We start from the raw sequence: 19,470 nt of genomic DNA, 5'->3' as shown, positions 1-19,470 counted from the left end.
GATCTGTGTACTGTTTGGGAGTCAGGATTACAGAGAGATGGTCAAAATGCTTAGGTAGTACAAACACTGGACCTCACACACCCAGAGGCATCTCACAACTTTGTTATAAGCATGTATTTAGGCTAAAGGCTGAGTCTCTCTCTCTCTCTCTCTCTCTCTCTCTCTCTCTCTCTCTCTCTCCTAGTTGCTCCACAGTCAAATTAGACCCAGACATCAGCAAAAAACAGTAATCAGTAATTTTGCGTCAGACATACTGACTTTCACCTCTTTCTTTTCTTTTTCTTTTTTTAAATCCTGTAGGTCTGTTGCTCAACTCAGACATGACACCAATTTCCCTTCTCTCTGTCTTCATCACTTTGTTATTTCTTTTTCAACTGACATAATAACAAATTATGGTTCCTCCTTTAGCTGAGCTTCAACCAGATCAAGTTGCATGACACTGTCTCATATGGAGGAAATGTCATGCTGTTTCCTTTGCAGTTATTTGAATACAAACCTGTGGCATAACACATAAACGTGCTGCTTCTGTTATGGCTTGGGTGCAAGCATGCAAATCCATATGTCTATTTCCTCATTTCTAATCAAAACAGCAAATGGATTCACCCTGCAGATGCTCAGATAATTTGCTGTAAACTCCTACAGCACTGTGTTGTTAGACCATAGTTGCCAGTGCTGCCTGCTGTGTCTGGACATGCATCTACTGCTTGTCATTTTTCATAAATATCACTACCTGCAGTGAGGTGGAGAGTGGGAGGGGGCATGAAAGTGTATTTCACATGTGGTGGAGAATAAAATATTCATATTGCCAGATTGAGCTCACGTTGGGCAGAGTGCGCCCCGATAACCCGCAGCAGAGACTTCAGGTTGCGTTCAGATTCAACCGGATGATAGTCACAACCACCGAAAGGTTGGGGCTTCATCGAGAAACATGCAGAGAGTTGTTTCACTGGTTGGAGGTTAGTTTCATTATTACTGTGGAGAGTTTACTGCTGCTGGTTTTCTACAATGACTGTATAAAACTATTCCACAAAAGTGTTTTGCTGTCTGGTAACATGGCAACATTTTGATATGTTTATAGATGTGAGATCTGCAGTAAGGGTAGCTGTAGTATCAGTAGTAGTAGTAGAAGTGGTAGTAGTGGTAATAATAGTAGTACTACTAGTAGTAATAACAGCAGGAATAATAGTGGCAGCAGTAGTAGTAGTGGTAGTAGTTGTAGTAGCAGTAGTAGTAGTAGTAGTAGTAGTAGTAGTAGTAGTAGTAAAGTTGCAGTAGTAGTAAAGTAGCATTAGTAGTAGCAGTGGTAATAGTAGTAGTAGTAGTTGTTGTAGTAATAATAGTAGTAGTAGTGGTAGTAGTATAGTAGGAGTAGTAGAAGCATTTTATCATACTAGTAGCAATAGTAGTAGTAACAGTAGCAGTAGTAGTAGCAGTGGTAGTAGTAGTACTAGTAGCAAAAGTACTAGTATTATTATTATTATTAGTATAGTAGTAGTAGTTGAAGCATTTTATCATACCTTTAAATTACTCACACACCATTTCTCATTATACAATAACTCTTCACAATCTATAAAATTATATTATAAAACATCAAATCTTGTAATGAAAACATGATGTCGCACATTTACCAGTTTGTTCTCTGACTCTGTGAGCAGGAACATTTTTCAGCCAGTGAACCAGGCCATTTTAATGGGTGTGGTTCACAGGCAGCAGTGGAAAGTGTAACTGGGCTCCGCTGCGCTCTCTGAGCCAATGAGAGCCAGACTCTTTTCAGAGTCTGCTATGATTGACAGATGTGAACAAAAACAGGAAGAGAGTTCAGTTTGGCTAGCAGAGAGCAGTTGGGGAGTTTAAATCGACAGTAGAAAGTGTGTGTAACTGAGGAAGAGATGAGAGAGAGAGAGTAAAAGATGACAGAATTGAAAGCGGAAACGCAAAGTTAAAAATAAAGCTGACTTGTGTTTGTGCCTATCTTCTGTGTGTATTAGACAGAGAGAGAGAGAGAGAGAGAGAGAGGGAGAGAGAAATCAAAGCAAGAAATAATAAGGCAGACAAATAGAGGATCGTTTGCAAGGAAAAGTGCCCTTGACAGAACTAGAGCTGGGGAGGCACTAACGACAGTTTACACTTCCTCCTTCATGGCTCTGCGTAATTAAAGAGTCTGGAAGAGCTTTTGCTTGTTCTTGGCCTTGTGATCCCTTCATTGTGCATCAAGGTTCACGCAAAAACCACACCCTCTCTCACACACACTATACATATACAGTACCTGTCTGATTCAACATTGACTTTAATTAGACATTGCACTGTGCACACACTTTCCGCACCACACAGTAAACTAGAAGTAGCGCGGATATGCCTATTGTGACTAATCCCTGTGCTATGCACCTAGCACACGGCTGGCTGGGAACAAATAGGGAGGGGTCACCTACCATTTACAACCCCAAATGTGTGTATAGAGTGGGTGTGCACAGTGCTGTGCTTTTGTCTGCTTTGCACATATAGAACTGTGTATGGACTTGCTTCGGTGTGTGTTCACGCTGTCACAGATCCCCACAATGCTTTCTCAAATCCCGTATCAAATTTTTTAACCTTTTTCCCTTTTCAGACTTTAGCCGCTGGCGGGACAAGGAAGCACCGCGGCCCTGCACTCCTGTCGGCGTCAGGCATCTGCACAAAAAACATAACAGCAAACTGTGATTGGTGCTTATTGTTGCCGTGGCTGGGAGAAGATCTGCCTTTTTGCTGTGAAGAGGACATCTCTCTCTCTCTCTTTCTCTCTCTCCAGAGCCTTCCCCTGCCTGAGCCACGACTCCCGGCCCTCACACTTGACTGTGATTGCATCCGAAGCGCTCCGTTACGCCAAGTGCCATAAGCAGAAGCCTTGTCTCATCAATGTTTAATAGCTTCTAATTGGCTGTTGTTGTTCCATTCTGATTTATGATTCGGCCTCGCCGTGGAAACCAGATTTGCATCATTGCTGCCACAGTGCTTTACGTTAAAACCCCAGCTGGAATAGGCCGCAATTCCTGTCTCATCAATAATTGACGCATCCTTATATGCCATTATACCTCCTGTTTTCCTCCTAATTGGACCACACATACTAAGATCCGACCGACAGCGACATTTGACCCCACGAGCTCAGGATGGAGGCGCACATTTACGCCACGGGGATGGCCGCCAAGCTGAGGAGCCAGTGGGATCGAGACGAGGGTTTGGGTCAGAACCACAACGCGGTGAAGTTCCTGGGCCAGGACTACGAGTCTCTGAGAGCCTGCTGCCTCCAGAGCAGGAACCTGTTTGAGGATAAGCTGTTTTCGTGCACCGCCTCCTCTCTGGGCTTCAACGAGCTGGGCCCGCGATCCTCCAAGACCCAGGGCGTGCGCTGGATGAGGCCCACGGTGAGAGGGGGACAGGGGTCAGAGGTGTTTTAGACCAGTGGTGCTCAAACTTTTTGGCTTGTGGCCCCTTAAAACAAAGCGATGCTGGGGCATCCTGGTGGCTCAGTGGTCTAAGGTGCGTACAATGTAAACGCAATGTCCTGCATATTCAAATTCGGCCTGGGACCTTTGGGGATGACCCCTCTCTCTTGCCAAAAATTCCCTCCAAAAAAACCCCAAAACGATGCGATGCCTAGTCACGACCCCCATCACATGCTGCATAATTATGCAGAGTAGTGACCTAGTTCACCCAAGAAATGATTTTCCCTTTTCAGGTCGTTTCATTTGATTATCAGAGGAGGCAGAGAGGATGAAAACTATTCAGTATTAGGAAAAAAAAACAAAAAAGAGAGAAAAATCTGAAAAATTACACAATCTATCCCATAAATCATCATGTGACCCCTCAAAATTATCTCATGACCCCCTGAGGGGTCCCAGCCCCCAGTTTGAGAACCACTGTTTTAGATGAACCCTGTCAGATCTATGTAACCATTGTGAACATGTGGGATTGTTTTTGGATTCTGACCTTTAAAGGACTACAAAAATGGAGGATTGAAGAAAGAGACACCATGACCAAAGCCCTGTACCTAAAAAGTTGCATCATGAAGTAGTGCCACCAATCACAACCTCTGAATGTGCAACGTGCACCATGTGACCAAACTTAAAGTTAAGATGGAGGAGCAGGCAGAGAAACCTTACATAGACTATGTTTGGAAAAACAAAACAACAAGCAAAATATTTAGCATATTTAGCAATCATCATTTTTGCCATAATTGTACAGCCTTACCATGAAGGAATGCCAATTTTTAAAAGTTAAGTCTTTTATTTCTTATAACATTTTTTTTTACTTATTACTGGCTGGAATTGCATCTGGCGACATAAAACGTATTAAATTTTGATCGGGAATGATTGGTAATTATTGATGCCACAATGGTTTCAGTGTCATAACACTTTTACACGGACAGCAGCAGCGATGAGTTGAGGCTGGGGGTTTTCTGTTTGCCCCAGCTTAGCCTGTTTTCAGGTGTCCCAGAGAAGTCAGATTTGTCCTGCGTTGTCTTTATTAGTATCTCCACAAACATCCAATCTTAATAGACCAGTCTCTTTCTTTCTCTTTCGCTCTCCCTCAGTCTCTCCCAGTCTCTCCCTACATTATAAATATGCCGTCGTGAGCTCAGGCGCTCTCCTGTAGTTGAAGATGACACCCGAGCACGATGCGGGACTGTCCTCATTAGCTTCCATCACGGCAGTCCTGGAGACAGACGGCGCGGCCCCAATCACACTTCGTTTTCCGCCTGCCGTGACAGGCTGCGCGCCTCTCATCCCCGTAACAGAGCCGAGAGACAAGTCGTGATCTTAAAAGCTCTTTGGTCGTGATCATTAGCGTGACAGCGGCCTCTTAACTCCTCTTGCAGCTCCTGTCTGTCTGTGTGTGTGTGTGTGTGTGTGTGAGAGAGAGCGTGACTGTGGGCTTGTGTGTCTGTGTGCCTACATGTAGGTTAGTGTGTGTGCGTGTGTGTGTGTCTGTGCGTTTCTGTCGACCCTAATGTTTCTCACAGTCTCTCCAAAATGCCCATGTTCCATAATGCATGGCTCTTACAGCACCATAGGAGCTGTAATATTTACACCGCAAGAGAGTTCATAGTCTCTACATTCCCAAAAATCTGTGCTATGTGTGTGTGTGTGTGTGTGTGTTTGGCTTTGACAGAGAGAGAGAGAGAGAAAGAGAGAGAATTTAAGTGTGTGAATTTAAGCCTGTGTGTGTGATGGCTTTTGTGTATGTGTGCAAACGTGTGTGTTTCTGTGTGTCTGTGAATTCGACCGTGGGCCTGATGGTTTGTGTGCACGTGTGCGTGTGTGTGTGTGTTTAAGAGAGGAGGAATGGAATATTTCTTTTTATAGCTTCATGTATCTCACGCTCAACTCTCATGCTGGGTGAAAGATGGTTTGTGAAGCAGAGAATCCTGGGAAACAAGAGATACACAAGAAACACTGGAATACAACATAGTTTTCCTGAAACGTCTCCCGATCTATTAGAAGATGTCTGCATGTCCTCAAAACGTTGTGAAATGTATTGTATTTCAATTCAAGGCATTAAAGGGTGTTAAATACAGTTACATTTACACTACCAGTCAAAAGTTTGTTTTTCATTCTCTTAAAGCCATTTTGATCTAAAGGCTTATGCTTAAATGCTTGAAATTAGTTTCTTAGACAAATATAAAATAGTGAAGTTGATGCCTATGTATGTATTTCTTTCCAAAGCCTTTCCATCAAGGCAAAGGGCGGCTACTTTATGTGTTATTTCATAGTTTTGATGTGGAAAATATTAAAAATAGTAAAAAAAGAAAATTTTGGGGGCAAAATGGTCTTGAATTGTTTTCTAACTGGCATTGATTTTAAAAGTTTTTGTTGAAACCTGTAGAAACCCTGCGCTAGGTATGAGCCATTTATGTGGACCAGGCACTTCCACTAGTCAACTCAGCAGCACATCAGAATGAGGTTATATGAAAATGTGTGTCCAAAGGCTTGCAAAACTGTAATTTGTCTGTGTGTGTGTGTGTGTGTGTGTGTGTGTGTGTGTGTGTGTGCGCGCTCCACAGGAGATCTGCAGGCATCCCCAGTTCATTGTGGATGGAGCCACTCGCACAGACATCTGCCAGGGAGCTCTGGGTGAGTCCCACTGGGAGAGTTCCCAACTGTTACACTTTTACTACCGCATGAGTCAGCTATTAGAGGAGAGGAGAGGATGAGAGAGAGAGGGAGAGGGAGAGAGAGAGAGAGACAGAGATTGGATGAAGAGGTCTGGATTAAGAGATGCAGGGAAAGCAGTTATGTGTCATTTGCGAAAAGGGTGACAAGAACACTAGAGGAAACCATTTGCATGAAAAGAGCGTAACCAGGAGCAGCTGTCATTCATCTCCAAGAGGAAGAGAGGGGAGGGTGTTTTTCTCAGCGGAGAGGCAACACCGAGATAGAGGCAGCTAGAGAGTGAAAGGGAGGAACACCGATCGGGCGAGCGACTGGAAGGTTGCCAGTTTGGATCCCTGGTCTGGCTGGGAACCTCTGGATTCGTGTGTAGGCCTGTGCCGATATGAACATTTCATAGTATGAGTAAATGATCTGATGTATCCTGATAATCATTAATATGATGAAAACCTTAAAACCAGTACTGTAATATGCTTCAATTATCATATCAATCACAAGACATTTGACTTTTTGATTTGACTTTTTTCTACAAGTTACAATTATAAAATGCTGGCTTAGTTTCTAAAAACTGTAAGAATAGTTTTAAACGACACATAAAAATCCAAATAACCGCATCTAAAATATAGTAAAAATGAGTCTCTAAAAGTGCTACAGACCTGCATCAGCAACATGAATACAACAATTTATTAGAGGAAAATAAAACATCAGTAATGACAGACGAGAGAGTCCTGGGCTGTGCTGTGTGTTTTAGTTTGTTATTCCCAACAACCCGGCGGCTATCATGGTTGTCACGGTGATAAAAATTAGAGGCGGTGTCATAACTGTTATTGGTTTTTTTTACCATGATATATAGTGATACCGCTTATTGTCCCGTCCCTAGATGCGGGATGTGAATAAGTAACGCTCTCCTCTCCCTTAACAACCGCTGGCAAACTGCCCTTGAGCAAGGCACTGAGCGCTTAACCAGCTGCCAGTGTGCTGCTGCAAATAAGAGTGTGCACATAGTCTGCATGCCAGGTTACATGAGGATTAAAAACTGGGACAGAGGGAGGAGAAAGAGAGTATGGAAGACAATGACAGTGAGAGACAGAGATGAGAGTTAACAGTCAGATCGCTCGTGGCAGTAGCGATTGATCGCCTGAGATGTTTTCCCCTCCGACACGGAGCTCCATGTATAATTCATGATCTGTTTCCCTGCCTCACATCTGTAAACAAGGCAGCTCTCCCTCCGTTCGAGAAGCTCTGGCAACGCAGGAAGCGACTTCCCCCGGCGCTCCAAGTGAAATACTTAACCCCTCCCCCCCCCTTCGCTCTTCCCAGAGGAGGGGCCGTGTTGCAAAACAATAACCCCGAAAATGTTGAGCCAAAAACATAATGGACCACTTTGCTGTGCTCTTTTTGTTACACAGGCAAAATGCACCGTGGCTGAGTCGTCTTTATCAGTGCCATGGGGGTTATCTGTTACACAAAGTTTCAAACCCACCAGCTGCATGGGATTTGGCTGTTTATAGATTATATGGGGCAACTTGAGACAGATAAGACAGAATATAAATGAAACAGTGCAGTGGTGATGTGAGCCTAAAGACGAAAATATACAAAATAGATTAAATAAACTAAATTTTGACTTTTTATAAGTGAACAGCCCAATTCCGCCCCACTAGGACAAAAAGCAGCCACTGCTTGAGTGATGAAACTGAGGGAAAAAAACAAAATGTATCTTCTACCCTGGCAAAATTATTGTTGGTATAGAAATGGATGGTATATAATTTAGTAGCATTTAAAGGTATAATATTAGCTGGTATGAAATCTAAACACTAGACGTGACCTTTCCATTTAAAACACTCTAAAAGTAGTTGCTCCTGGGACTTTGGAACGGAGCTGCAGCAGATCATGGAGGACAGTAGGAGGAGGACAGATAGCACAACAATGATCATTGTTTCTCCTGGATCAGATTATCTCAGATCGCATACCAGAGCGATAAGGTTCAGCTGCAAAAAGGAAAATGCAATGGTAGAAAACACATCAGTCAGGGTTTTAATGTGCCCCAACCAGGGAGCTTTCGTAATACAAATACAATATATCATAATACAAATAGCTAGTAGGACTGTGGCCCGAACCCACAGTCCGCCTCCTAATCACAACAGCAATATCTTTTTGTGTCTCAGTCCAGCTCAATGTGTGCCGCTCCCATTCCCCCACAAAAGCCTGTTCAAACACAGTTCCCCGACTCCCTCCCCTTGAGTAGGTGATTTCCAGTTTTTACGAGTGTCTTCCCACCAGCGGGACCCAAGTGCTCCCACATGCAAATTTAATCTCATCGGCGTGAATAAATTAGTAACCAGGATGAAAAATAATCGTCTGACTAGGCGGGGAATCGTTCGAAGAAGGAAACGGTTGGAAATATTTAAGCAGAGTGACCGAGGAGCTTTGTAGTAATGTGGGAATGGAAAGCAGTGTCTAACACCCGTCTTACATAAACAACCATCCTCATCCTTGTTTAACTTAAGTCAGGTTTATTATGGCAGGTCTGAGTCAAAAGGTCCATGGCTTGGAATTTTAGAGGCTTGTGATCCAAGGTAATAAGACTGTGTGTGTGTGTGTGTGTGTGTGTGTGTGTGTGTGTGTGTGTGTTCCACAGGGGACTGCTGGCTGCTGGCGGCCATCGCCTCGCTGACCTTAAACGACACCCTCCTCCACAGAGTGGTGCCTCACGGACAGAGCTTTGAGCAGGGATACGCCGGCATCTTTCACTTCCAGGTGAGCACATCACCTCATTTTGACGGCAGGGGGTAGCGGGGTGCAAAACAAATCCAGATCCAGTCCCTAAGCGTGAAGGACTTCTCTATCCTAATGAACCGCACCGCAGTTCTCTCGGAAGAGGACCAGACCCGTATTCTCAGGCGTATTTACCTTCCGAACGAACCGAACTAAAGGAGTAAACAGTTCAGAGAAATTGCTCCAAACACGCTTGGTGCGAACCACAGACTAACCAGGTGAATTCAAGTCCCTTGTGTTTTCACCTGTTAAATCACCTCCAGTCAGGTGTAGATGAAGGGCAGGTGGGTTTGAGGAAGCAATTTTGACGCCTCGAGACAGTTGAGGTCTTTACTGTGGTACTTTTGGTGCTGCTGGTGACACTCTGGGCCTCTTGCATCACCATCGTAGCCGTAATCACGATAAGGAATCTCCAGACTTATTGCTGTAATAAACATTCATAGAGACTGTTATGAACGTCCCAACGGAAGCATTTTAAGGCAATGAAAACAGCCAATTTCACCAACAATCATGAGCAACAGTGTTATTTTCATGATGTGCCCTAAAGCCTGTTGTCGTTATCGATTTTGCCAATCCTCCTCAATCCTCCTCCAAGATGATTGTGATTTTATAGTTAAGTTGTCACATGTATAATCTCAGTTCTGTTATGAAACTGAATCACCGGAGCTTTGCGAGGTCTCCTAACTGGATTATGAGTCATGTTCAGAAGTTCACATTCTCTCCTCATCCTTCCCTCCACCGTCATTTGTTTTAGGGAGGGTGTGCTGAGCATGCATGCTCTTTTTTAACAGGCGTTCAAAGTGGGAAGCTGCCCAGTGCAACACACACAGTCTTCTGCTGCTGGCCACTGAGCAGCAGTTGTTGAGACTGGGAAGAGCTTAACCCATTCTCCTTCTCTGCCCAGAGTTTCCCTGCCAGTCTGGAGGATCAAAGCAGAAACCTTTTGGCCGCTCTTTCACTTCTCAAACCCTTATGAGTCATCCCAGATAACAGTAACCGACCTCTCAGATCCACACCCACTCACTCAGTCAATAAACTGAAGTTGGATTACCTAGGAGGTTTTGAGTCACTGTCAGACTGATTCAAGCACACTCTCCTGATGGGAGCCAACACCCATTTCTCTGTAAGCCATAGAATTTGTCTTCCTAGAGTAGATATGACTGGTCAAATGATGTAGATCTGGACAAGACTTGACACTGTTGTACAGTATCTTGCCTGTCTGAAGGGCCCCTTCTTGCTGGGGGCCCTTCAGTATTCCCTCCTTTTCCACCCAATAGCTGCACCCCTGCATTTGGAGTTTAAATAATTTAGGCATACCTAAAATGACTGCTATATAGGTTTGTCTAAAACAATATGTCATAATTTCATCTGTGATTTCCATCCCTGAATCTCTATGGCCAATCTGGCCAATCTGTTCAGTTCCTTGCAACTTGAATACAACATTTCCATTCTATTTGTTCTATATCTATGGTTAAAGCTTCTGCCAGACCGCTGGGCCTTATCAGCTGAACTTTGCTTTGTACACAAAACCAAATACTCCAGACATACACACCCCCCGCCCCCCACACACACACACGTGAACGCAAACCACAGGTAAACTGAGACTAGCTGCTCAATAGACTTTACAATGACACAATTGTTGGCCTGTTTATAAACTGTGATAAGCTGCTTCTAAATGATTGGTTCCACAATCCTGAAGATTTTGGTTGGATTATATTGTATTGTACATTTTTACATTGCATTTCGGGGATGACGCTTTTACTCAGAGCAAACTGAATACGATTAGTTACCGAGATCGCCTGCCTTACAGGAATAAGGAGTGCAAGATAAGATAAGATAGCACTTTATTGATCCCCTTGGGGAAGTTCAGGTGCCATAGCAGCAATTGGCGGACAATGTCAAGTAAGTCAGTGTGTGTCCAGGAAGTACAGGAAGGTAATAAAAGAAAACAACAATAGAGACAGTGCAAATAAATTAATAAATAAATGATAAATGATAATAAATGCAATGGTCCAGGGGCCATGTTATTGAGCAGGTTGGATGGGGGGTGTGGGTTTCAATGGTCAGAGTTTAGACATATATAACAATCTATCAAAATAACATATAATAATAAAAAAACTGACCAATGGGACCAGGATTGAAAACCCATGCAACAGACAATAGATATATGTATATACGTATATATGTATATGTAATTTCCCTATGACCCTGGAGTGATAATGCAGACAGAGAAGTGCAAGAGACATTAAAACTAGGTAAAGGGGCAACATTATTCTATTCTATTCTATTCTATTCTATTCTATTCTATGCTATTCTATTCTACCTTGTTGTTGAGGTTAGAGAGGGCTATGGAGGAGGTGTGTGTCACTGTGTGTGTGACTGTGTGTCCTGTGATCTCACATGCCTCATTATCTGTGCCTCTGTTCCTGTGTGTGTGTGTGTGTTTGTGTGTGTGTGTGTGTGTCGTGTGCTCCTCTGATCTCGCACCAGTGTCTCTCCGGTGTCTCTCTGGTGCGTCAGTGTGTGTGTGGTGCAGGAGAGGCAGCGGTCCCGCTCCGCCGCTGCAGTCTCTCCCCTCTCATCTCATCTCAGCTCAGCTCAGCTCAGCTCAGCTCAGCTCAGCCCAGCTCTCTTTGTCACAGAGCGCTTTGATTCCTGCCAGCTGCCCTGTTCGACGCTGTGAGGCCCGTGCCAACCAGGCTGCCAGACTCCCAGGCCTAGAGAGAGAGAGAGGGGGAGGGGGGGGGGGTGTAGAGAGAGAGAGAGAGGGAGAGAGAAAGAGGGGGGGGGGGGTGGAAATCCAGGGAGGGAGGAAGTGAAAGAGAGTAAAGGGGAAGCACACATACATACATACATCAAACCCACGTATTACACACGTTGGCACAGACTCAAAATGTACAGCCCATATGCTCTTCAACACACACACACACACACACACACACACACACACACACACACACTGATCACGCAGGATCACTTCATCCTAGCCTGATTGCTCAGTCATGGGAGCCGCTGCACTGGCAAAGACCTGAAACAGGCCGACCGACTAATCGATCCGGCCGCTGTTGGCTGCCAGCGTACTGACCGCACCAACATGCTGACGAGAGAGCAGCTCTAGCAAATAGTGACGTCCAGTTGTACACACACACACACACACACACACACACACACACACACACACACACACACACACACACACACACACACAGAGTAGAGAATAGGGAGACTGTCAACTGTCCACCCTGCTGAAAAGTCCTTGAGCAAGACATTGAAATCCTATCAGCTGCAGGGCTGCTGTTCCGGAGCTGACTCATCGGACAGATTTCTCCATTTCTCCTCTGGGGGATCAATCAATGCGCACAGTGAGACACACGCACACACACACACACAAGTCCCACATTCGTACATCTTCTGGGGCCGGTGATTCAGTTACAGAGGAAGTCAGCCAAGGAAAAGCAGAATATTTGGCCAGTTCATCACTGATTGTTTCCAGAGATGCTGCAATCATTTTTACATTGTCGTTTGCTTATGGCCAACACAGAACAGACCCCCGACCCCATTCCACACACACACACACACACACACATGCTCTGCTTGAATGAGTGGAAATAATAAATTAATTTGCTCTACAGGCTTGCAAATGCATCTGTGCCTACTGTATATGCCTGAAAGCTAAATGACTTCATGTAAATGAATATGGCGACCTCCCATTCGGTACAGAATTGGCCTATTTTAACTAGTATGTGTTGGTGTGTTTGTGTTATGCTTGTTACTTGGAGTTTGTCATTTTTCTCGAGCGTGTTTCCACTCATTGTGTTAGCTTAAGACCTTGTATTCCCTTTTGTATCGGTTCCACAAAGGAAAACTTTGTTGCTGTTTTTTGATCCGTCTAAGCCTCTGGTTATATTACTCAGACCTGGATGAGTCATCCCAAAATGTAATTATGAGTGCTGGTTGCGGAAGCCTTAATTGGGTTAAGAAGTGGGAAAGAGAGAGAGAGGGTGTGTGAGCGAGCGAGGCGGGCAGGAGGAGGGGGAATAAATTAAAAACGAGGCAATCTCAGTCAACTCAGTTGGGAGCCAACAAAACAAATAACTGTGTCAGAATCTAATATGGAGGTTTCTGCCCGCTGCTGCCGTCGCACACATTTCCAAAAGTGATTACAATTTGCTGAATTACATTGAGAAAGGAATCGTTTCTCGAGCTCTCACTGCAAGTCGTGACACCGCTGTGATGAGGGTTTATCTCACACAGTGACACCGCCGCTGGTGTGGGGGCGCCGCTCCCATCCTGCTGCGAGACAGAGGCTGAGCGGAGCTGCCTGTGTCTCTTGTATGTGTGGTTATGCTTCTTGTGTGTGTGTGTGTGTGTGTGTGTGTGTATGCGTGTGTGCGAGTGTAAAAGAGCAAGCTGAAGAAGTCGTGTGTGCATGCGTGTTCACCTGGGGAAAGTGTGTGTGTGTGTGTGTGTGTGTGTGTGTGTGAGCGTGCTTTGTCCTGTCTGCAGCCAACCGTGTTCACAGGGTTTAGCTCTGCAGGGCATGCAAAATTCATCATCCCCCTCCCTCTGCACACATGAAACACACATGCACTCATTAAGTACATTTTTGCACATATGTGCGCCAAAAACATGCATGCCAACCCAGCCCCCCCCCCCTCCCGGACACACACACACACACACACACACACAATGTGACTCCAGCTGTGGCCTTTTACAAATGACCGTTCTACAACTTCCTGTCCCCTCCCCTCTCCTCTTCAGATAAAACTACTTTGACAGGGAAATATCACCCGTATAAAACCACATGACTGCACCTTAATCTATTGTATTGTATTGTACCTATTGTATTGTATTGTACCTATTGTATTGTATCTATTGTATTGCTGCCTTGACTTTGGTCTATATCAGTCCAACTAGTACTGCATGGGGCATTGCAGTAAGATATATGTAGTGTATTATATACTATTTTAGTACGTGAAATTACTTTTGGTATGTGTACAGACTGACCAGACTTGGCCACAGTGATGAGCCAACCCCGCCACACACACACACACACACACACACACGCGCGCACACACACACACGCACACACACTCACCCACACACACACACACACACAGAGAGTTCCTTCTGTTTTGCTGACACGTCTGAAGAAAACAGACTGTCATTTGTTGCGTTTGTCACTGCTGCCCCCTGCTGGCCAGCGGGCACAGGCACATGTGAAGGCTTCACGTATAAAAAGCATCCATCCGGTAGTGTTTTTACTTTGCCTAAACTTCTCTGAAAACATTTGAAAAAGTGACATACAGTTATCTCCACCAGGCAATATGAAGCTCTGATGTGCAGCAGGTGAACCGGGGTGAACCGGGGTGAACCAGCTCTTTTTCAGTTCGCAGCTAAACTAATCATTTGCTTGCAGGGCTTGTTTTCAAATGTTGTATATATTAGTTAGGGTGCTGGAGGGAAATTTTTAATAGAAAGCGTGCTATATTTACCCGTCAGGGGCAACAGACATAGAATTAAACAGAGAAACAACGTCTTTTCTTGCCTCAGCAACAATTCTGGCAGTAAAACACAAAAAAGGCTGCATCATAAAACAGTGTCCTATTTCTCAGATTTCACCGTCTCTTTCTGTTTGTCATGTATTTGTCTCATTAGGCAGTGATAGGCGACAAGCTGCTCTCCCCCCTGTAGTTTTGCTTCTCTATCCTTTCACATTATCCTATTTCACAAAGGAATAATTGTGCTGAATAAAGAAACTTTAATTATAAAAGCTCACAAAGCCTCCATCGGGGTGAAACTGACAATGTGTTTCAAAATATGTGCATATACACTTAAGCTTCAATTTGAAATACTGTCTGACTTATTTCTCATCTCATTTCCATTTAAAGCCAATATCATGGTATCCTATTTTTGTCACTCTATATTAGTGTATCTCATTGCTGCATCTGATAACATTCATATGGCAGCATTTTTAATATAAATCGCCAATAATCAGATCTTGCCCTGTCCCTATTATTCTTCATAATGTAATACTGTTTTCAGATTCATGTTGGTGTTTTTAATGCTTATTTTTAATGCTTCTGTCACATTAAATTGCACCATGTGAGATGAATTGATATCTCCTACTGTCTCCTATTTGCCATTTTGAATAGGACGTTTAGTGAATGAGCAAGCAGTGGTGATGGATAACAAACTGCCATCCTCCTGATAATATTGCTGTTGTGTCCTGTCACTCTCTCCTTTCATCTACAGTATCTTAATATACTGTATCTGCTATCTCTAATGCTGCCGTTCTCTCCTCTCCGTCCTCCAGTTCTGGCAGTTTGGGGAGTGGGTGGAGGTGGTGATAGACGACCGGCTGCCGGTGAAGGATGGGAAGCTGCTGTTCGTCCATTCCGCAGAGGGAGGAGAGTTCTGGAGCGCACTGCTGGAGAAGGCCTACGCCAAGTAAGAGCTGTAGCCATAATTAGGGCTGGGTCCAGTCCAGTCCCAGTCCCAGTCCCAGTCCCAGTCCCAGTCTCAACTCAACTAGTCAGACAATAGCAACTTGAGGCTTTTTGAAGACCATGGCATTCATTTGGCAGGATATACTGCGTAATATGCGATTAAGGAGATGGAGAAAATATGGCTAAGCTGTTTTGTCAAGTTTGTGCACATAAATAAATCAACAAAAAGAAAAAGAAATCAGCCAATAGTGACTGAGACAAAAAATGACAGACAGAAATAGGCTCAACACAAAACGTCAACATAGCCTGCAGTTAGAGAAGCTTGAGACCCAAAGATTGCTGGTTAAAATCTCCAAACTGGTTGGAAAAATCTGTGCGGGGAACATGAATTAAAACACCTGAAGCACTCAAAAGAGCTGCTGAGCAAGGCTTGACCCCTTGACCCTTGACCCTAGACAGCTGTGGTCCCAGGTGTGAATGTGTGTGGCTGTGAACGTTGAAGCGCTGCATTGCGAATGAAAGAGCATGCGTGCTTAAGTCGACGCTTCCTGGACGAGTAAAGGCAAAAAAATAAGGCCTGAGCGAGAGTAGAGGGGGAGTGAAAAAACAGTGGGGGAGCAGTTTAGGAGAAGCGGAGAGGTTTATGACTTGTTTTACTTGCTCTGTTAGTATGTAGGTGTGTGTTCATATATGGTAGTGTGTTGCACAGTGTGTAGGAACAAGTGCTGACAGTATTTACAGTTCTGTCTGACAGAGGACATTCTCTATGATCTTAATGATCCAACTCTACTGCATTTAGTTTAGTTTCAGTTCAGCTGATTTAACACCTCCCAGCATGCCACACCAGTGTTGTTTACATAGCATCCCAGCAGGCATTTTGACAATAAATAGATGCTGATATGTAAAGATTGAGCCAAAATGAAAGGATTTGGGATCTAAATATCTTTCTGATATCAGTTCAAAACAGTTTCCAAAGCTGTTTTAATATGAAGTTTTACCGTGCCGTAATATCATATTGTTAAAATTTTGTCATTCATTTGTGTTGATGTTGATCTTGGCTACCATCTGCACGTCAAATGCTTGCCGGGATGTTTTTTCACAGCAGAGAGGTTGATCATCCACACTGCGACCTGCGTCTCAGAAAAACATGTCGCTGTTGTTTGGAGAAAACCTTGTAATGTCAAAATGTCAACAAAATAGCCTCGTTTTAGTTTGAGGACCATCCGTTTTTCGGTTTTGAAAGGTTTTCAGAAGCCGAGGGGTTGTGGAATTTCCTCGACCCATAGAGGAGCATGTAACCCTCCAATTTAAGTGAAAACATGAAAATCGCCAGAACGACGATTATTCTGCGACCCTAAAAGCTCTCCCCCCACCTGTGCGCCGCAGGTTGAACGGCTGCTACGAGGCTCTGTCGGGCGGCAGCACGTCGGAGGGCTTTGAGGACTTCACGGGCGGCGTGACGGAGATGTACGAGCTGAGGAAGGCCCCCTCCGACCTGTACAGCATCATCAGCCGGGCCGTGGAGAGAGGATCGCTGCTGGGCTGCTCCATAGACGTCAGTACTGCCGCCGTCATGCGGCTCCTGTCTGACCTTTGACCCGAGCAAATGAAGACTCGGCAGTCACCGATTGAGTTTTTTTTTTTCCACTTCTCCAACACTGATTGATAAGAAAAAGTATGCTGAAGGAATAAGGCTAGCAGGAGTTTCTTCATATGTAGGCTGTACACAGAACGACACTGCTGTAAAAAAAATAATGAGAAGAGTTAATCATCTCAATTTCCATTAGCTTCAGCTTGTTTTACTTAGTTTATTGGTAGTTTACACTTATTGTTTCCCCAAAAGAAACATTTCTCCAGTTCAGTCTTGCTTTGTGATGTGACCTGAAGTCAACATCATAGCCATAGTCATAGTTTTGCATGGAGAAATTACTGTATAGAAATATTGTGGTATGCATGTAGAGTCATATGAATCTGCGCATAGAAATTTGCAGTGTTAAAGCATGGCATCTCTGGAAAAACGACATTGCGTAGGTCTTTCCGCTGACTCTTCCTTTGAATGTCACTGAGATTACCGCTGACATCATGTTACACTCACGCAAGGCAGTGTGTGTGTGTGTGTGTGTGTGTGACTAGCATCGTGTCTGTGTTTGAATTGGTTAAAACAACCAGTGACAGTCACGTCTCTAATGGGTTTCACCCTCTGTAAATGTTGCCTTTGTTGATGGATGAGCCGTGTTATGATGCTGACTGTGACCGCTGCTTGTAGATGTCACATGCGGCTGTGTGTGCGTCCTCCTGCCTGTCTTCCTCTCTGTCTCCTGATCTTGCGCATCATGTTGTAGGTTTCTGAGTGTGTAGCGCTCACACAGCGCCGTTCTCTCTCTCGTGCTCAGATCACCAACACCCGAGACATGGAGGCCGTCACTTTCAAGAAGCTGGTGAAAGGACACGCCTACTCTGTGACCGGGGTGGACGAGGTGAGCATTTAGCAGACGCTCTTATCCAGAGCGACTTATAGTACGTGCAGAAGTAAAATAAGTGAAGCTATGAAAACAAAAAGCGCCATAGGATGAATCAAGAAAAGTAAAGTAAGAACTTTCCTCCTGTCAGCAGTTATATTGATACACAAGTGTAAATATAATAATATGCAAACATAAAGACATAGTAACAAAGTGCCTTACTAGTGTGTATGTATGTGTGTGTGTGTGTGTGTGTGCCGGGGGATATGTAGGATACAAACCCTAGTTCCGGTTCTTGTTTTTCTTTCTCTGAAGACATGCAAGTCAGGTGACCTCACATGACCCTGAATAGGAATGAGTGGGTAAAGAAAATGAATGAATGAATGAATACCTACAAATGGACCGATGCTGTCTTACTGGTTTATTCATATGCTTTTGTTGGACATGACATACTGTATATATATTTAACATGGTGTGTTTTACTGTGACTGTCAGTTTCAGATTAAATTACACATGATGTAGGTTGCTGATCACAGTTGGTTGCACCGAAAGAAGCAGTGACACAAAAGTGGATGTGAAGTGGTATTTCCTTCCCCGTCAGGTGGTGTACAGAGGAAATATGACCAAGCTGGTCCGCATCAGGAACCCCTGGGGCGAGGTGGAGTGGACCGGAGCCTGGAGCGACAAGTAAGGTCTTACTTACAGATCATACAGTGTTCTAATTTACTGGCTACTGATTATAGAAAAACACTTGCAAAACCCTCATGTCTTCCCATCTCTGAATGAAACAGACAGGTACCTTATAGGGTTAGACTGATATATGAGTTTGCCGATGTATTGGGCCGATATTGGCTTTTTATTCAGTATCGGATATCGGTCAGTCAGTATCACTCACCTACTCCCTAGCCACAGCTACATAAAAACAGCCTGTAAAACCTGCAATGAAATGATGATCTTTGCGCATTTTAGTCATTCCGTTGTTCAATAATGTGTTTTTGTAAATTAATTCAGTATTTAAAAGCCTATTGTATCCCAGAATTTCATTAGTCTGCATTTAATGGAGAGTAAAAGTGTCAGATGGTCTAAATGCGGTTTCTGAGACTTTTCCACCCTGCCATGTAAAAAATGTTTTCAGCAGGAAAATGATAAAATTTAAATTGAATATCATCGGTTCAGTCTAAAAATATCGGTGTCGGTCTTCAAAAATCCATATCGGTCAAACCCTAGTACTGGATATTACTTAAATCCTCTGTAGTTGTACAATGTTAAAATAACATTTTTAAAAATAATTCTAAACAATTCACAATACATTGTTGGCTGAGTTGACGTTATTGCAGAAAAGCTGACTTTTCTGTGGTTGTGTAAAGTTTCTGTCACTCGTCTTAAGTAGAAACCAACAAAACTAGTTGCAATTTTTGCCTCAGGTTTAGTGTCTGTAGCCTCAAACCAGCACCGTGTTTACAAGAACCCTATTGTTATTGTTGCACCATACAATAGTTATCATATTTTTGCACAATCGTGTCTTTTCATTGTGAATGCCACAGCTCCAGAGAGTGGGATAGTGTGGACCGCTCCGTCAGAGGCCGGCTACAAAACCGCAGCGAGGACGGAGAATTTTGGTGAGTGTATTCGTGTATGTGTACT

At 44.0% G+C, this 19,470-nt stretch overlaps 1 protein-coding gene across 1 annotated transcript in view; it reads left to right on the top strand.

The window, feature by feature from the left end:
• The window catches only part of capn1 (calpain 1), a 30,890-nt gene that overhangs the window by 1,047 nt on the left and 10,373 nt on the right, over positions 1-19,470 (top strand). Inside the window, exons 2-9 of the mRNA XM_071523550.1 lie at positions 2,606-3,398; positions 6,038-6,107; positions 8,782-8,900; positions 15,235-15,368; positions 16,754-16,922; positions 17,761-17,844; positions 18,428-18,513; positions 19,371-19,445. Coding sequence (XP_071379651.1) covers positions 3,144-3,398; positions 6,038-6,107; positions 8,782-8,900; positions 15,235-15,368; positions 16,754-16,922; positions 17,761-17,844; positions 18,428-18,513; positions 19,371-19,445 — 992 coding nt within the window. The 5' untranslated portion in view covers positions 2,606-3,143. The remainder of the gene's footprint in view (positions 1-2,605; positions 3,399-6,037; positions 6,108-8,781; positions 8,901-15,234; positions 15,369-16,753; positions 16,923-17,760; positions 17,845-18,427; positions 18,514-19,370; positions 19,446-19,470) is intronic.

The sequence above is a fragment of the Centroberyx affinis genome, unplaced genomic scaffold (genome assembly GCF_046629955.1).
Source record: "Centroberyx affinis isolate AG114_WGS23_722 - 3 ecotype Tasmania unplaced genomic scaffold, CSIRO-AGI_Caff_v1 ptg001094l_1, whole genome shotgun sequence".
In the NCBI taxonomy this organism is placed as follows: domain Eukaryota; kingdom Metazoa; phylum Chordata; class Actinopteri; order Beryciformes; family Berycidae; genus Centroberyx; species Centroberyx affinis.
Note: the sequence above shows the minus strand (reverse complement) of the source record. Positions and strands in the feature narration are given on the sequence as shown.